The following is a 19,570-nucleotide window of genomic DNA, read 5'->3' as shown; positions in this document are numbered from 1 at the left end:
ATATGTGAGTAGTTTGATAGTAGTATTAGTCGAGATGGCAGGGGGCAACAGGTTGGGAGGGGTCTCCTGAGTAGGTGAGTGGGGTAGCATAATGTAGAGCGTGATGCTTTGAATGAAGGCTATGAGGAGTACAGTTTGACTGGTCCCTGTGGGGAACATGCTAGTGAGAGGTATAGATAGGCTAGCTGTATGATATATGGCTGAAGTAGGTAGTCGGGCCACCTGATGCTAGATGTGACAACTGGTTGGCAACATATGGGCTAGTTGCAGGAATTAAATGGTGGGCAGCGTATGGGCTAAGTACAACAATCAAATGTAAGCAATCAAATGGTGGGCAACATATGGGCTAAATACAACAGATAAAATGAGGAGCCACCTGGGTTAGATGCACCAAGGTAAGGCGTAAACACAAGGTGCTATACTGACTAGGTTCAGGAGGCAAGGGCACAGTAGGTTGCAATAAGTATAAGTAACATAAGTGATTGCAGCATGTTTCACATCACTTGGTATGAAATGTGGGCTGGTAAGCCTTAGAAGGGAGAAGTTGGTACATACATTGATCAATAAAAAGAGTCACAGTACAAAGGGGGAGTGCCATGTGGGGCATAAATGCAGCTAGAACATTTTTTCTGTGTAGTGCTGAATCGTAGCCGCTGAAGTAGTGTCACAGTATTTACACAGCCTCATGATACATTAGGATAGGTATGCATGCAGAGAGTGAAGTAGAGGCACTCGTAGCATGAAGATGCAGGCAGATGGTGAACATTGGTAAGGTTAGGCTTTGAGGGATACAGATGGTAGCCAATAGCGCAGCGATGTTTACATCAGCAAAATGATGTGCAACGCATAGCGGCAATAAGGATGAGGATATGCAGCAGCTAGGGCGAACAATACGTGAGTGGGAGGGCACCTAACTATAGGGCTGTAGGCATAGCCATGATACAAAGAACGTTGGAGGGGCAGAGCTCGCCAAAAGGGGTTCCGGGAAGGTTGGAGTGTCAGGTGGTGGGTAAATAATAGTTGAGTTGCTTCTATGTAACTTACCAGAGTACTTGTAGACAGCTCAGCTGAGACGGGCAGGGGTTCTGGCCTTGGGCATTGGTGTCGCAGGACAGGCACAGGACAGGGGTCCTTAGGATGCGGTCCTTGGGGGGGCTGGCCGGCTCTCCCCTGCCGGTTCGCAGTTGGTCAGATAAGGATCTGACTCAACCAATCAGGCTGTCGGATTCAATGATGTTGGTGTCCTGAGCTGGTGAGCAGCTTGCAAAGATGGGGCGGCCATCTTGGCATGGCGGAGAGCCTCGTGCATCTCAATGACAGTGATGCCTGCACGGCGGTGCAAGCAGAGTAAAGGGCGCAGTCTCTGCGGAAAGATGGGGCGCAAAGTAACAGAAGCTTTGCAGGAGGAATTAAGATATATTCCATAAATTGGGTGCAGTTGCTTGCAGATAAGCGCGAGTAAATCCCAATGGCTTACCTAATAGTCTGCAAGTGCTCGGTGAGCCCTGCCGACCTCCAGCTGGTCGCACTGCTCCAGCAGTGCGGAAAGGAGCTCCAGCTCCACGAAGAGTGCCGGGTGGCTATATATTACTTTATGACAATGTATTGAAAATGAAGGAGCAAGATTCTGCATCAATTACTTTTCCCGAGTCAACATCAAGCTCACTCGCCTAATCAAGTAATTTCTCTGTACTTGTCCTTTACAAGAATGTGTTAGGTTGGAATTATATAAAAAAAAAAAGGAAATATTTATGCATGGTATCGGTTATTTACACTAAGTGGCATGTATAGGTGTCTCTCTATATGTACCATCATCTGCATCTCATTGTCTCAGTTCCATTTTGCTGTTTTCATCCATACTAAAACAAGTACTGTGTTATAGGGGGACGCGGGAAGTTTGACTACAATGACTTCTCTCCAACAGGTCAAGAGTATGAGGTATGCACACTTACAGTTCCCTTGCAAGAATGTAAGAAAATCCTACAAAAGGATATAATTTGAGACTGAAATGCATGTAACCTTGCACTGTTTCGAACTTTTCTGATTTCACTAATGCAGAATAGATAAAAAAATCTTTTGAGGGCAACATTACAATCAGTATGTTTTGGATTCTAGGTACTTCCAGCTCTTGGTGTCTCATCTGTTTGATGATCTTTGGGCCGAGTGGCTTCCTGGACTCTTAGGTCCACCATCTCCTCAGGGTCAACATCACTTTCCGACAATGCGGGATCGCAGGTGGATTCTTCCACTTCTGATATTTCTCCCTCCTCCTCGTCGTTCCCCAAGAGAGTAGAAATTGAGAGATCCAACAAGTCCACTGAGTCCATGTCCTCTTGGTCATCCTCTATTAATTGTGGATGTGGCTCGGTTGTCATATGTAATTTCTGTGATGTCCCGTTGCTGGCTGACATTTTGTTTCCTTTCAATCCTCAAAAAACACAGCGCTCTTAGATGGTGGTAGAGTGATGTTTATTGATGAAAGTTCTGCTTCCATTTGATTTCAATTTCGGATTAGGGGGTTGGTTCTTTGATTTATTGTCTTTTTTTATTCTGTCCCCGACTCCTCCTTTATTGTTTGTATTAGCAATCTAATTCCCTTGACAATCTCCTGTCTTGCTTATTTTTTGATTATTGTATCCAATATTGCATGCAATAAACTTGCGACCTTTGCTTTGCTGTTATCCAAATTAGTTTGGATAGCCAAGACAAAGCCTTCTACTTAAACCATTTTTGAGTGAACGATAGCCAGCATAATTGTTTGGTCTTTAAGTTGGTCCCCCATTTGTTCGTATAGCTTCATAAGTGGGGCCAATGTGACTGTGAAACCAGAAGAAAGTCGGACTCGTTTGCTTGAGCCTTAAAAGTGACAGATTGTTCAGATTCAGTGTTGGCTTCAACTATTTGAATAGTTTGTGTCATTTGGGAAGCCTCTTGTTTCAGTTTGTTGACACCCTCTTCTTGGTCGTCTGCAGTCTCTAGCCTGCCTCTTTCCGAGTGCTCTTGGCGACCAGTTGTGATAGGCGTCATTAGAAGCATATGATGTAATTCGGTTTCTGCACTCCAGGCTGTTATAGTGTCCGTTAAGTTCTGCGCACTATTGTTAACACCATGATCCAAATGTGCAGAGCCGGTCTTTTTTTTCTAGCTGGTTTTTCTCTCGCATCACTTGATTTTGTAAATTCTGTAAGTTCTGTAAGGTTTGTAAGTTCTCCTCAGTTTTCACAGTCTGCACGTCTCTAACAGGAGTTGATATGAGATTTTGTTGCTCTTGTAGAAGTTCCCCACACATCTGGATGTCAGCGGTTGAGCAGCTGCCTTTACACCATACACCTGAGGCTTCACCCTGTAGAAAACCCGGGGGCTCCTTGTGCCTTCAAACAGGTTTAGGCTTGTTTGTTTCCAGATGTTTCTTCGTTCTTGGCAGCTTCCGGGGAGACCCTTTTACCCCTTTCTTTCTGCGTGGGCTTTGAGCTATATTCGCTTGGAACCAGTCTTTCCTGCTGGTACCCCGGCATGGCTCCCTTTGCCGGGATATTAGAGAGCGGTGTGCTCATTTCTCGCTCGTTTGTGTTGGTTTTGGATGTTATCCTGGTCCGGACTCCATTCCGAGCCTAACACTTTAAGCAGATATGCTTGCTTAGTACGTGGTTTGTTCTTGTTAGGGATGCTCTCACTGCTCTCGCAGCCGTGTGATGTTAAAAGGTCATCACTAACCCCACCTAAATGTGCCATTAGAAATTCATCACGCTGGAATCGTGTGTCACTGCCTCCCGAAGCTGTCGTAATGAAGGTACAGTCATCAGGGAGATCAGCAATGGTTGTATCCATAGCAGCTGTGACCTGTGCCTCAGCCGGTAAGCTACTTGTGCTGTCATTCTGTGTGTTTAAGCTTCCCTGTTGCGTACCCTTTATCCCAGATGTCCTTGGACTAGGATGCTTACCTGCCCTCCCCTCCGAGTTACAGTTCGGGATGCACTTGTTTCAAATTGCTGCGCCTGCATAGCATCCATGTATAAAGAGGTGCTTGCCGCAATAATTACCTCCACACATACCTCTCACCTTGCCCATGCCCATGATAATGTGTCAAGAAGTCCAGTTATTCTATTCGCCCTGTGGTCGAAATACCAAGGGGGGGTGAGGGGGAGGCGAGGACGTTCTCTGTATATTTGAGAACTTATCCACATCTTCAGTTTCACTCATTTTGGGTTCTAGCTATTGTCAATGATTACCAATGGTTATTGGTGGCAAGTGCTCACACCGCTAGCAGTCACTTCTAACTAAGTAGCTGCTCACGTAACCCCCCCCCCCCTACTCCCGAGTCAAATCAAGGCAACCCAATAATCCAGGGAAGTAAGCAAGAGAGTAACAGATCGCGGGTCAGTGCAGGCTCTCAGATAAAGGCTCAAAAATCAGGGGACTAACATCTCACCGCACACTGCGTAGAAACTCCATGCTGTTCAATCAGCTCAGACACGGTCGCGTCTCGGACCGCATCTCAACTCCAAGGCTCCTCTTTGCCCTCTGCGTTCGATACACCGCCGGTAGCCACCACGTACACCAGTCGAACGCTGCCTGAGCCCGCAGCCTCCAATGGGTCAGATGAAAGAACCCAAAAGTGTAACGTGTGAAAGGGTAGTTCTTGTCAAGCCGCACTCGTTCCAGCAACTCAGAAATCTGGTGCTTCCGACACTCTCAATGCGCTTTTGGTGGGTTTGAGAGTTGCCACAAGAACATAAGTAGCAGGTGTAAACTAAGTTACTAAGGGCACCACACAGGTTTCTAAAAGAAATGCAACCTGGACCGCTATCATCGCTAAAAGTGATCGATCTGGCCCTAATGGGGCTGTTCTGACCCCAGATATTACAGCTGAACAATGTAAAGGAATAAGACCCATTGTCCATTCACCCCGTACTAGAGGTTAACATCAGACTGCAAGTCGATTAGAGGCAATTCCTCAGTCCACTGAATGAAGGCACACACAAGCTTTTAATTTTTGTACCTCCACAATGTTGGATAACAATGAAGCTGGTGATGAATCCTGCAGTCGTCACTGAATCCCCGGTGGTGAGAGAACGACCAAGTAAATTAAAAAGACTGAAGTTGCACAATTCCTCATGCCCTAAATTTCAAAACGGGGAAAGCTGGAGAAAATATGTGATAAGCGGAAGAATGTTAATGAAGAAGCTGAAACACAAGATTTGCACAAGTCTTCATATATGAGAAGTTATATGAGGAAAGCTGGAACAGGCATTGCCATAAGCAAATAAATACTGGTGAAGTAGTAAAGAAAAGGAACTTGAACACATCTTCATATGCGAGAGGTCCATATGGGGAAGCTTGGGACACATTAACTCCAGAATCATAGAAGTATAGGCAGTACAGGAATACCACTGTGCTATACTAGGAAATAAAGACAACATTGAAAGAAGACTTGATAAGTGGGATACTTCAGGTAGTGAGCCTTTTGTGGGGAAAGATACCTTGCAGGAGAGTACAACAGGGGATCTATAGAAGCCAGTAGGGGATACCTGGCAGAAGAGTATACCTGGAAGTACTCTCAAAGTGTATGAAATAGACATTGTATAAAAGGTAACTTGCAGGAGAGTATACCAGGAAACCAGAGGAAACTAAAGACAATTGTGCCATCCTCGGAACAATTGTGCAAAAGAGAAACTTTTGCTAGCCTTATGAAATATGGAAGAGATCTTCCTGCTCTCCTTAAAGAAATATTATTTGGGGAAATACTTTTTTGCCATCCTTCCTGCAATGATCCAGGGGACCGGAACTACCCTCTGGATCCAAAGACTTCTCTTTTGGAGAAACCATTTTTGTTGGATTTAGTTGTTTCATATTTGAACATTTTGGTTAAACCTAAGTGAGAAACGTGTTTTAGTTTCTACCATTTGGCGCGTTTGCTGTTTTGTACACAAAGGTTTCCTCCTTTGTTTCCAGCTCAGGTGCATGAAGAATAAAGGTCCACAAGGATCATGGTTTCATTTTCGGATTTTATTCTCATGAATCCATCAATTGATGGTATAACAAGTGGTGCTGACACGTGTTTCGACCTAACGGGTCTTTTTCTAGGCTACCAATTTAGTTTTTTGGGGTACATGACAATGGATACGATTACATAATATGAGTCGTGCATAGTGCATGTTGAATGTAAACTCCCCGTGTGGGGTATTCAACCATTGTAATCATTTGAACAAGGTGTCATTATTTAACCACATTATGTGGGTGCAGGGCTATTCCAAGTGTGGTGACATGGTGTCCGAAATAACTGTTTTAACGAGGTTTACAAAATTTAGGTATAATCATCATATATCCAGTTACATATTTGCATATACATTTAAGTGCGGCATTAAGATTTGTGCAAGACTGTTAGTATTGTCTTAGAAATGCATAGATTATAGGTTGGCGGTGTGTTAATGGGCTCATTTGCAGAACTAGAAACACAGAGTCTGCCTTAATACTGAACATGTGTTAAATGTTTTCTTGTCAAATTCACCTGTAATGGCGCCTTTGTCTATGACACAACCTTCAGAACATTGATTCATACCCTACCCAGCCCACCATCACCACCACTGTGGACCCCACCACTCACCCAACCACATCCCCAACCAGAGATCTGCCCAACTATGGACTGACCAGACTGACCGTTTGCGCTCACCCAGGGGACCACCATTGGCCCACCATATTCACTCCATCACACAGACGGTCCATCCCTCCCAACAACCATTAGTGACCAGCTGACCATCCAATGCGACTCCCCCTGTGCACATCACCCAAGTGATGCGCAATCCGTGCGCATCACTCCAGTGATGCACAACCCGGAACTCCCAATACACGGCTCAACACTAACCTCCAACTCAGGGGAACACCCACATCAAATAGACATTATCACACTCCTGACACAATCAAATACAGCACAAGCCACTGCGGTCCTATATTCTGACAATAGGTCACGCGTCTGCCATTACATGACTCCAGCTTGACCTCATGAGCAACTTAGCAACAACTCATTGGCCAATGGCCACGCCTTTGCCCCTTTTGGCCGCTCAGAAATTACACATGACTAGCAGGCACGCCACAGCCGTTTCAGCTGTGAACAGGACCAATCAGGGACCCTGAACCTTCGTCCAATGAAATCAAATCAACCGGGCCAATCATTGACTGCCTCTCTGCAATTTAACGCCTTTGGACAAGCCACTCGAGTGTAGCTTGATCCAAAGGCGTAGACAGACTGCTAACAGGAGGTAAGCTGTCCCTTTAAACCACGTCTACTACCGACTTTCAACCAACTCCAACCCAATGTTTACTCATGGAGAACCATGTTGACATTATGCATTGCAGTAGACCCTTCCCCCCCCTCCCACTATGGATTAGCGAGGAGAAAGGTCTCCAGGCACCGGAGCACTCATTAAACTGAACCGCCACCCGGTGCACGCTCCATGCACGAGACGTCTTATAAAATAGCAATGGGCCAACAACCCTAACGCACCATAACCTATTTAAGGTGACTATTCAAGAACATGACCACACAGCAAATAGCCATAGACCCTTTTCCCACCCCCCTATGGGCCTTCTGAGAGAAGGGTCCCTGGGCACCTGTGCCCGCACTGCACGGAAATACCACCCGGCACCAGCTCCCAACTCAGAGCGTCCTCCTATAGAGAAGGGGCTCCGGGCACCTGAACACGCAACCGCCACGCAGCGCACGCTCCATGCTGGAGACGTTTTCTAAATTAGCAATTGAAACAACCCGAACGCACCATAACCTAACTAAGGTTATTAATTAAGCACAGTCTCACACCACCAAGAGCCATAGACCCTTCTCCCATCCCCCTGTGGGCCCACTGAGGGAATGGTCCGTGGGCACCAGTGCCCTCACTTCACAGAACCGCCACCAGGCACCCCTCCAATCTCAGAGTGTACTACTTTTGAACATTATGGACTCCTGCACAATGTGCAACTAGGCGCAGCACACAACATGTGAGAACTCAAATTTAAAAGGCACCACCTCTAAGCACTAAAACTCTCACGGGGGTAGCACCCTCAGGGAGGCACTGAGAACACAGTCACATAGTCCACACCAACGCACTGCTGTGCATCTCATCCAACTCAACCGGGCACCAGCCCTCGCCAACAATCTCCATTCTTTAACCACTCAGGCACTGACCTCGGCTTACTCAAGACCAGGCCAGACTTAGCCCCACTACCTCCAGCAACCCAGGATGAACTGGGTCAACCAAACACTTCTGCACAAGCATAGATGAAGACAAACCCCTGCCTCTCACCCACCAGGTGAGCCTTGCCCATTAACACACCGCCAACCTATAATCTATGCATTTCTAGGACAATACCAACAGTCTCGCACAAATCTTTTTCTCTCCCTTTTGTTCAAAAATCTGTTGATCCAAATTTATAATGCTACACTTACATGTATATGCAAATATGTAACTGGATATATGATGATTATACCTATATTGTGTAAACCTCGTTAAAACACAATGTTATATCGGACACCATGTCATCACACGTGGAATGGCCCTACACCCACATCATGTGGTTAAATAATGACACCTTTGTAAAATGATTACAATGGTTGAATAACCACACAAGGAGTTTACACTCGCCATGCACTATACACGACTCATTATGTAATCGTATCCGTTGTCATGTACCCCAAAAAACTAAATTGGTAGCCTAGAAAAAGACCTGTTAGGTCAAATCACGTGTCGGCACCACTTGTTATACCATCAATTGATCGATTCATGAGAATAAAATCAGAAAATTAAACCATGATCCTTGTGGACCTTTATTCTTCATGCACCTGAGATGGAAACAAAGGAGGAAGGAACCTTTGTGTACAAAACAGCACAAGTGCCGAATGAGTAGAAACCAAAACAAACTTCTTTTGATACATACAGCAGGCACTACGAGCACGGGCCTCTTTAAGTTTCTACCAACTGGCTGCTAGTGCACCTTAAAATCAGAAATGGAAGGTGCAGCAACCCATGGTTCCTGGTGCTCCTAACTAACATGTTTTCTTTACACTTTTTTGTTGTGAATTTTAGCGTGAGGGTCAGATATGTTTTGGACACAAGGACAGTTTATATAACTTTAATGACAAGACCCAGACTGATCTTACGTTGTATTTCCTAGGGTGGAAACCTTCGTTAGGATAGGGACAGAGAGGTCTTTATCCAACCTTTTCCTCTTAATAAAAATCCTCCACCCGGATGCAATCGACATATCAGACGAAAACATGAACTAGATAGCAAGCATATGGACTGATCTGTTACATATTTTAACATAACCTGCAAAATAACTGAGTGCAGTACACTAGAAACAATGGCACACAATGGCTAGAGCAACTATACTAATCCCAAAAGAAAATCAGAAAAGGAGGGATTCTCAGCAGTGATGTGCATAGCCATCAGCATTGTGTGTGGGGAGAGACACAGTGAGACAGGTGACCGAGTCACAACAGTGCCGCCCAGGTGAAGGAGCACAGAAGTCATTCAGGTGATAAATATTCATGTAACCTCATAATAAAGAGACAAACATTAGCAAGGGATTAAGGCCTCAGCACACTCAGTTGAGAGTGAGCGGTCACAGAGGAAAGTATGCCAAAGAATGCCAACGCATCATAGGGAGTCAAAAACCAAGTGTTTTTTGTAGGGGACAAGTGGATTCACAAAAATGGTTAGGATCATCTCATGATGGCTAGCCTCAGCAGAGATGATGCTGTGGCATGCCACCAGGGGCGTTGAAGCAATATCCTGATAAGAGATTCTGGAGCTCCCCAATTCACAAGCTTATCAAATAATTGTTCAGGAGATGTGCAATAATAGAGCAAGCTGGCTGACCAGGACTAAGGCCAGTGCTCACTTGATAAGAATATTACATTGATAAGGATGGATCATCAAGGAGCTTCTTGAGGAACATGCACACAAAGGAAACAGTGAGAGCACCTGTGCTTTTAGGAAAGGTAGCTTTCGATCAAAGTCTACATTTGGATAACTTATCCAGGTGATTATACATTGTCGCTACAGATTCCTGTGTTGAGCCTTTGACACCCTGCCACGCTCCTGGTGGTCTACCCTTGCCAGAATATTCTGAAAAAAAAACACCAGGTTATCAATTTTGGGAACCATCGAATTGAATCTGGACTTCCATCCTGGATAAAATTACTGCCATATCTGCTGCTGGGGAAGATCACCAGAGCCCAACAGGGTCTATTAGCGTCAACCTGAGGGTCAAGTGCTCACTCAGAGGGCAACTTCTTGTACAAGTCCATCAGTTACTTGCCTTACTTCTCTTTAGGACAGGACTTCGGGAGCAAAGAGAGAGAGAGGGCAACCCTTGCAGCACAGTGGATGGGGAGGCCACAGAGGTGACTGCAGGTAGGTTTATTACAGCCATACATCTTAAGACCAGTAGATGGAATTGGAGCGCTGGCCATGAAAGGGCACATGTTCCCTCTGACAGCGAGTCACACAACAATTAAGAGAGGGAATGCCAATGGCCTATGTCAAGAGGTAGTGCGCCCCAAACAAGGGTGAGCATGGGAGATTGTTTCACCCAGCGGAGAGCAGAAGGGGGTTGAAGCAATGAGTTAAGTACAGGCAAATCCAGCTGAACACAAAGTCCAAAGAGACCAGGGCCAGTTGATGCCACCTCCTCCACTCCAGTAGGCCCAAGAGCACTGCCAGCCCTCTCGCAGCTGCAAGGGCACAGAGAAATGCCCAACTCATGCCAGAGTGGGCATCACTAGTAAATCAAAGCCACCACACTAGAGAAAGCAAGGGAGGCAAAGCAGACACCCAGAGCATCTCCAGACTGGGTGAGCAAGTTGCATCATAACCACATTCAGTAAGGTGATGGGGTTGGTGGTGCAGGGCCGCCAATAGGAACATGGCTATCAAGGTCCCTATTCCAGCAACGCACCCAAGAGCTCTGGGAAACAATGACAGTAGCACAAAAGAACACAGCTGCGCCACCCACAGCGAAGGTAGTGGATACCAGCAAAACAAGTAGGCAGAACAAGAGCAGTAGGGATTCAGCAAGTGACCGTGGTACGCCAGGCTCTCCAGCTGTGCAGCAGTGCAGCGGTGACCAGGCCCTGCTCTCCCAACAGATGTAGCATCAGTGAACGCCAAGGGAACTGTGCGAACACCAGTGCTTCCAGGACAGGCAAGAAGAAAGGTCAGCACCAATCAAGCAACAGAAGGACAGTTCCAGCAGTGAACGATAGCTTTCCTAGTTCACATTCATCTTGAAAGATGACCTCTAGGGCTCCTTGTAGTGTGCAGATATTTTAAAACCTTATCAGGCCTATCAACCTAGTATACTAGAGGAATGGTGTAAGGTACAATCCTCAGTGATGCTGGGGGAAGAATACCCCTATAAAGGGTTAACATCTGTGGCTTGCACAGTGGTTGCCTAAGGTCATTATCCCTTGTTAGATATTATCCCAGTGGCCAAATCGGTGTTGGACGTCTAGATTGATTTGGCCTCTCACCTCCTCCCCCTGCAGGTTGACTAATTCATAACAATCAGGATTTCAAACTAGCAATAGCTGCGCATTCTTCCCATACATCGGACGAACACTGAGTGTGGTGCATATTCGATTGTTGGTGGTGTGGAGATGGATGAAGACTTTCCTAGAATGTAAACTGCACCTTATGCTCCAGGTAATGGAACATTTACAATATCTCCAACCTGGGTGTGCCACACTAGCCCTAAGAGGCCGTTATCAGGGTCCGCCTTTCCTTCAAGAAATTAACATGTCTCCCAATGGACCAATTTACAGTATTTACAGGAGAATGTTTCACCCTGAAATTAGATCAGTAAAAAAGGTATAATGATGCATGCAGGGAACTAAACGACAAGATTGTGATAACTGGTGGCAGGCTGAGAAACTGGGCACGGCAGGTTCGGCGAGCCGGATTACAAGTTAATGCTTTGATAGTGTAGGACTCCTCAAAGACAGACCAATATTTCAACTAACTGCTCCAAATAGTGCTGGAAGAACTATGAAAGCTTTAGACCTTTGCTGCATATTTGGTAAGCATGACCTATATTTAAAGCATTCTGGACTGATATGCTTAGGATTATTTCACAAATGCTCGGGGGACATTTCCCTTGGAATCCAAGGGCGGTCCTGTTGGAGCTTCTGATTAGCCTTCTCCACTTAGCAGTTATTTCTTTCACTTTAGATCTGTTACTGGCTGACAAACTGGCGGTAGAGGAGCACTGGATGAAAAACAAAGAACAACATACCACTCTTGGTAGTATAAACTATAAATGGTCATATTTTTGTCCACGTGGCAACTGTTGTTGGCATACCTTGCACTACACCATAGGTACATGCTTGTGCCAGCAGGCTTAGCACCCTTAATCCATTTCACCCTCCAGCTCCTGGAATCCATGTCTGTGTGATGGATATTGCTGGGTGTGGGATATCAGGATCCTCAGTTATATAAAGGTTGTCAGGTAAAATTGTGCTGGGCTCTTTCAGTTCCTCCCAAAGGTCTGAACGTCTGAAGCGGATCTACATCATACTGTATTTTGATCATGCCGTTTGATCCCTCCTTCCATCCATGGGATCAAAAAGGGGCGGGCAGAATAACTGAAAGATTTAATGTTGGGCCTTCACCTTTTTATTCATTTGTTATCCATAGATTCTCTATTCCTTTGAGGGTGTGGGGACACAGAAAATAGAGTCATATAAAATGAGACATTAAAACCGTAATCAGAAAATGCCTGATCTTATATTTAACTTTAGTGATTTAAAAGTACAAAGATAGTATTTGCTGACAGATATTTCTAAAATGTATGTTTTTCAAAAGGTGAATGTCAAATTAACCCATTATCTTTTGAATGTCCAAGTAGTCATGACTAATGATATGGTTTAAGCATTTTGGTTCATTATTCCATCACTGCATAACAGTAACAAATGATACAGGGGCTCGAAATTCAGATTAGATAACCAGCATTAACCAGTGACCAGGAGCTACCAGTGGTGAACAAGGAGCTAGTACAAAGCGTTCCGCAAAACTAATTTACACATAAGATGGAAACATATCATTTTTATCCATTACTAGCTGGGGTGCCCGGCGCTGCCCGTGTCCTGATCAAGTGGCGTCTCATGTGCCCTGGAGGATGTTGCTCTTGTCCTCAAGTCGTGCTGCCGTTTGTTGTTGTGTGTCAGAAGCTCTTGATATTGATTTTAGCTTTGCATCAGGTGGAACATTTTCCAAGTGATGTTCGTTTTTCAGTGCAGCATGTTTCAGTCACTCAATGGCTCAAGCACATTTGAGAAAATGTCCAAGAAAGATTGATCGATTGTGCCCTCTTCTCGTGAATGAACTTAAGTAAACTGTAACCTTGCCATTTCCCGTATTTGGAGTGGCGTGATTAAAAAAATATATTTAATTCCCTTTAAAAATGCTTTAATGACCACGTTCGAACTGTGTACAGTAGTAATACATTTAAAGAAATAACGAACACATCAAACATTTTGATTCAGACACTTTTCAAAATCTTGCCCTCTTGTAGTACCTACTGTAGTGAATCGGGGTGAGCATCAGTAAATGAGGGTGTGTACAGAGTGAATTTTGTGCATCCAAACAGACTACAATCTTGCCCCAGACAAATGAGGAATCCATGCTAGACGTGAACTCAACGGTGTGGATTTGTACAGCCGGACAAAACACACATGCACACATACACACATACAGCTTTATATATAAAGATTTATGACCTCTTATGCTTTAAATGTCATATAGATGTGTCCAAAGTTTGATTTATAGATTGTCCCAAAAGCACAGAGTTATATTCACAAAGGTGTGCATGTTCGGCATCAGTTGGGATTGGAAGCTAAAAGTAGCTCCTGGTAGCTGTTGGTGTCACACTAACCAGGCTCTTCTAGGCAACAAGCAGGAGCTAAATACCTCCCAGCTCCCTTCAATTTCGAGCCCTGCGATGTACTGGCGAATCATGCTCACAGCCATGTGTTCATCTCAAAATAACAGATGGAACATTATTTCACCACAGACAACTTTGCTTGTTGGTTAATAAATGAGGCTACCAATTTGTTAGAACACATGAAGTGACACTAGATGTTCACATCTACATTTATAGGTCTATAGACATAAAAGAACAAACGAAATAATTTTTAAGCAAAGTGGATACAGGGAACTTCAGAGCTCCATGAATGAACTTCCTTCCCACAAACGACGTATGCATAAGAGTGGAAGGTTTATCCTTCAAATGAGCCCCATGTACAATGCTAAAAGTTGATGTATAAGTGGGTAAGTAAGCCGAAAATGAAACCGGGGTTATACAACCAATCCTCACACATCTTCTGATATTAGCAACTGGCAACTTACCTTACGTGCCATGATCAGCCCAGAAGGCTTGTGTCGCACTTTGGTAACAACACCTCCATTTCCGGCACCCAGCTCACAAATCCTGTCAAAGTCGTCATCCTTCAGCTCCCCAACCTTGGCCTTTTGGGTCAAGAAAGCTTCTAATCGCTTTTTCTGCTGCTCATCCAACTCCAACTCCTCTAGTTTCTTCTGCAGGTCTACCAAGTTAGCTCTACACAAAGAAGAGAAGCAAAAGGATGAGACTGAAAATAACCCTGCTGTAGAGAATCACATCTTTCAACTACGCAGTGTTGCACTCAAATACATGAGACTGCACCTCTTTTCACTTTCCAAGCAATTTCTGGGTGTTTTATTTATTAAAATATTTTGTAAACCACATCACATGCTTCAGAGCACGCACACCAAACAAACAAAACGGACAAACGATAAAAGTAAGAGCAAATGATACAGTCAGAGGGGCAAAGAAGCATTAGAAACAGAATCAAATTAATCAGGAGGTAGGTTTAATAGATAGGTCTTCAGCCATTATTTTAACTCTGTGGTAGTAGGAGTAGCTCTGAGGCTGTACGGAAGTGCATTCCAGGCAAACAGACTCTGGACATCAAAGCTGTGTCCGCCAGCTTTGGCCAGTTTGAACCTTGGCTGTACAATTTTAAGTTGCTTCTTAGACACGAGAGTGCGCGAGGGGACATACTGCAAAAGGCGATCCACAAGATATTTGAGCCAGTTTGAGTATACACTTGTGAGTCAACGTAAGGATTTTGTGGGTGACTATGCTTCACAGGCAGCCTGTGAAGATTCCGCCTGGAGGCGGTTATATGGGCCCGTCTAGAAAGGCCTGAGAAGGCACAAACTGCTCCATTCTGGGAGATCTGGAGAGATGACAAATTAAGCTGAGAAAAGCAACTCAGGAGACTATTGCAGTAATCCAGGCAGGAGTTAACAAGAGCATTGGCAAGGATGGCTGCATTTTCATGTGTCACGAATGGTTGAATGCTACGGAGTCATTTGCTGACCAAACCACATGACAAACGGGTCTGAGCAACATGCAGGTTCTTAGTTAACTCTGCATCCAGGGTAATAGCTAGGGTCCTTACGTTTTTGGCTACTGGAATGATGGTGCCCGAGATGGAGAAGCTCTTAAAATCTTACCACAGGAATATAGGTTTAGAGCTGGAAGCCACGATCAGAGTTCGGTCTTCTTGGTGTTTAAAGCCAAGGAGATAGTAGCTATCCAGGCATGGATTGCAGAGTAGATGGAATTTAGGATAGCCACATCCTGAGAGTAGGAACCCGTGAGCTTCATGACGACCTCGGTATCATCCGCACAGTTAGTATACTGGACACAAGGTTGTCCAAGAGTCTGAAAAAGGGGATAATGTAAATATTGAACAAGGAGGGGGAAGACAAGATCCCTGTGGGACACCACAGGTGGTAGGAGTGGGCCTCAAGGAGGCCTCACCAACGGTCACTCTGGCATTGCGCGGGCCAAGAAAAGAGGCAATCCATTGGGATTCCTGGGGCAACAACCTACAACAGTACGGAGGCTGTGCTCTAGTAAAGCCTGATCCACGAGATCGAACGCAAAGGACCGATCCAGAGGCATCAGCAGTGCAGGTTGTCCAAGGTCAATAATATTCAATAGGTTCTCCTTAAGGTCCAGCATGGCAGTCTCAGTGCCATGCCCAATTCTGAAGCCTGACTGATGGGCAGTAAGAATGTCATTTTGTTCAATAAAATTCTGAAATTGAGTATATGCCACCTTATCAAGGATCTTCAGAAGAAAGGGGACATTTGTTATTGGATGATGGGTGTCCACAGAAAAAGGATCCAGATTGTCCTTTTTGAAGAGATGGGTGATCCAGGCCTCCTTAAGGAATAGCGGAACAGACCCCTCGGCAAATGAAAGATTGACAAATTTAGTAATCCAGGGGCAAAGCACATCAATGCACCTAATAGAGAGGCTGGAGGGACATACATCACACTGGCACAAGGTAGGCTTCATGCTGGAGATGATTTGCGAGATAGTGGTTTCGGAAGAAGGGGCAAAAATGAAAAGGGGAGCGGTAGCCTTGGGTGGGGGGTGGGTTTATGTTCAGCACTGATAGGGTTCACATTTTCCCTGCTATAACATGCGTCCCTGATGGTATGAATATAGCTTTGAGAGTGACGAGTAATGACCTGATTAATAAAAGCATTAATGGATTGTTTGACACCAGTCGTTATCTTTTACTGGAACAGGCAGGCATAGGACACGGCTTGCCCTTAAATTCACTCGAATTTGTTTGGAGCTAGATTTAGCATTCATAATCCTAGCGTTATACAAAGAGGATTTGGCAGATATAATAGCTTCATTAAATTACTTGGCCAGAGATTTGTAAGCAGCCAGGGTGGTAGGTGAGGGTTTTTTACGCCAACAGGTCTGTTTCTGGAGTCTAAGGTGGATGAAAGTGTCATCGAACCAACCCTTATTAACGGTTTCACTTTTTACAGACCGATTATTTACGGGTGCCAGGAGATTAATAGCACCCTCAAGGGTATTAATGATGTGCAGGGCTAGCTCGGTATCTGGTCACTCCATCGAAATCAGTTTCATCTAATGCATTACCATCGAATTATATCGAAAGAAAAGCATTTCCATCGAAATGCCTTTTCATTGAATATAATTTGATAGAAACGCGACAGATTTTTTTTTATTTTAAAATGAGGGTTAGGGTATGGGGTAGGGCAAGGGTTAGGGTAAGGGGTATATTGAGGGTTAGAGTTAGTGTAAGGTGTAGGGCAAGGTTAGAATTAGGTTTAGGGTTTGAGTTGGGTTAGGACTAGTGTGGGTGTTTTGGGAGTTGCAGTTTTGGGAGTTGCAAAAAAATGCAATGTTACATGAAGCTGGCCAGTGCTAAAATCCTTTGAAGATTTCAGCACTGGACACCTCCATGTAACCTTTTAACATTACAAAACAATGCCTCGAAATGCTGTTTTTTACATTTAAAAGTGCAAATGCATCTAAACTTGTCCATTTAGAAATTCTATGGACTGGTTTCAATGGAAATATATTCGATGCTTTTGCATCGATGTAAATGCATTTCGATGCATTTGAAATCAATGGATTGACCATAAACCGGCTCGCTCATCTGCCTTCGCAAAGTCCTCTAAGGAACCAAGCTTATCATGAAGTAAAGGGAAGAATTTTTCAGGGGTTATACACTTCCAATTTCGCATAAAAATAACTGATATGGTGTCTAGTCTAGCTGGAGACCCCGGTAGGTTAATATGAAACGAGAGCAAATGATGATCAGACCATACACATGGAGAAATGACCAGGTTAGCTAACGTAAGATGGTGCATCAAATGTAGCCAATCAGGAGTATGCCCTGCAATATGTGTGGGGACCGACACACTTTGGAAAAAACCTATGGCGTCCAAAGCACATAATAGAAAGACTGTGGCAGCGTCAAACCAGTAGTTAAAATCGGCCATCACCAGGACTAGAGAGTGAGTCTTAGTGATGATGTTTAAAAGATTTAGGAACTCTGGAACGGACCCTAGGAGGTTTATAGATAATAATAGTGGAAATAGAAATAGATCTGAAATTTTCAATTTAACCATGAGGGATTCACAGTCAGCTGGGGATTCCTGAGGAATTAAATGATACTGAAGTTAGTTTAAAAAAAATAAAGCTAACACACCCCGTCGGCAGATATTACGATCAGCACAGAGGAGAAGATAATTATTCAGAACAGCAAGTAACGCTTCAGCAGAACTGGTTTCATTAAGCCACGATTCAGTAATTACAAGCAGATCAGGACTTGAACTCATAAGATCTGCAATCTCTACTCATGTAAACGAAGGGAGCGAGTGGTAAGGAGGGCAGCGTGAAGGAGTCAGCAACAGCAGAAGAAGTAAATAAAGCTGGAGCAGATGGGCCATGAAAGCCTTTATCCACATTGGGGTTATTAATGTTATGTGTTTCCTGCAGATTGGAGCTCAGAACATGCAATCGGTGATTAGAGTTGACCCAGCAGGGGACACTGATCATTAGCACAGAGATGAACTGTGTCAGAGAGTGCATCATTACAATCTAATGCTACAGTTGGAGTAAGGCAGCCAGGGGTAATGGACTCACAGTGACAGGGTGTGGGCAAACAAGCCAGTTGCAAATCATCGTAAGATGGGGCCACCAATCTGGCTTTCCTGTTCTTTTAAATGCTAAGGATTAACTCAGTACGCGACATCAAGGGCAGACAGTACACAGATACGAATCCAACAAGAGTACTTACAGTGAAGAAAACAAGAGAGACTTCTGGAAGTCAGGAGGGTGGACACAGCACATGACACACCCAGACAAACTGGCACTAACCGGTTTAGTCGCACAGGCATACCTGGAGCCAGAATATCAGGCTTGCAAGGACTACAGGTTTGATGGGGAATGAAGACCGACAGCATGCAGCGTGAGTGAAACAATGCCGATTCAAATCGCTCTAAATAAAATATGGCGGAGCACACAGTTACAATAAAAAAGTTAAAGGTCAATACTTTAATTTTTGGGAAAATAAGCGAGTAGCAACAAGTAAGTCCAGAGGAGCTGGGAAGAGGTTAAGTGTCTAATATAATACGTGGGTAAAAACTGTTCAAACAAGTAGCAAGAGGAAATCAAATATTAACTTGGGTATCATTTCAATTATTAAAGCTCGCCCCATGTATGTATTGAAGTTCTGTACATATTTCTGTTATATTTTAAATGGAAACTAAATATGGTTAACACATTATTAAAGCTCAAGACAAACATTTACCTTTTCAAATAAATTGAAGGTACCAACGAAAACTTAACAAAACACCTCCCAAAAGTCCAACACTGGTCATCCAAAGTCTCAATGAGTCTGATCGGCCATCTCCAGACAGGTCACACTTTTCCCATTGCTGAAATGAAGTCACTCATACAGTTTCCACATTAGGACAGCCCAACATATCCTCCTCAAACCTTTGTGCTTATTCTTATTTCTACAGTCTTACTCCACCTCTCTCAAGTGCAAAATGTGAAGACTGATAATTGAGAAGCAAGAAAGCCATGGGTGAAGGAGAAATTGGGATATTCAAACATGTAAAAAGGTGGATATCCTCTTTTTGCTTGCATGCACCAATCTCTAACTCCTCAGTGATCAGTCGAATTTCTA

At 44.3% G+C, this 19,570-nt stretch overlaps 1 protein-coding gene across 1 annotated transcript in view; it reads right to left on the bottom strand.

Moving 5' to 3' along the window:
- The window catches only part of MAP2K2 (mitogen-activated protein kinase kinase 2), a 374,633-nt gene that overhangs the window by 274,121 nt on the left and 80,942 nt on the right, over window positions 1-19,570 (bottom strand). Inside the window, exon 2 of the mRNA XM_069649393.1 lies at window positions 14,400-14,610. Within this exon, the coding sequence (XP_069505494.1) occupies window positions 14,400-14,610 (211 nt within the window). The remainder of the gene's footprint in view (window positions 1-14,399; window positions 14,611-19,570) is intronic.

The sequence above is a fragment of the Ambystoma mexicanum genome, chromosome 1p, assembly GCF_040938575.1.
Source record: "Ambystoma mexicanum isolate Mex_15411 chromosome 1p, UKY_AmexF1_1, whole genome shotgun sequence".
Lineage (NCBI taxonomy): Eukaryota > Metazoa > Chordata > Amphibia > Caudata > Ambystomatidae > Ambystoma > Ambystoma mexicanum.
Note: the sequence above shows the minus strand (reverse complement) of the source record. Positions and strands in the feature narration are given on the sequence as shown.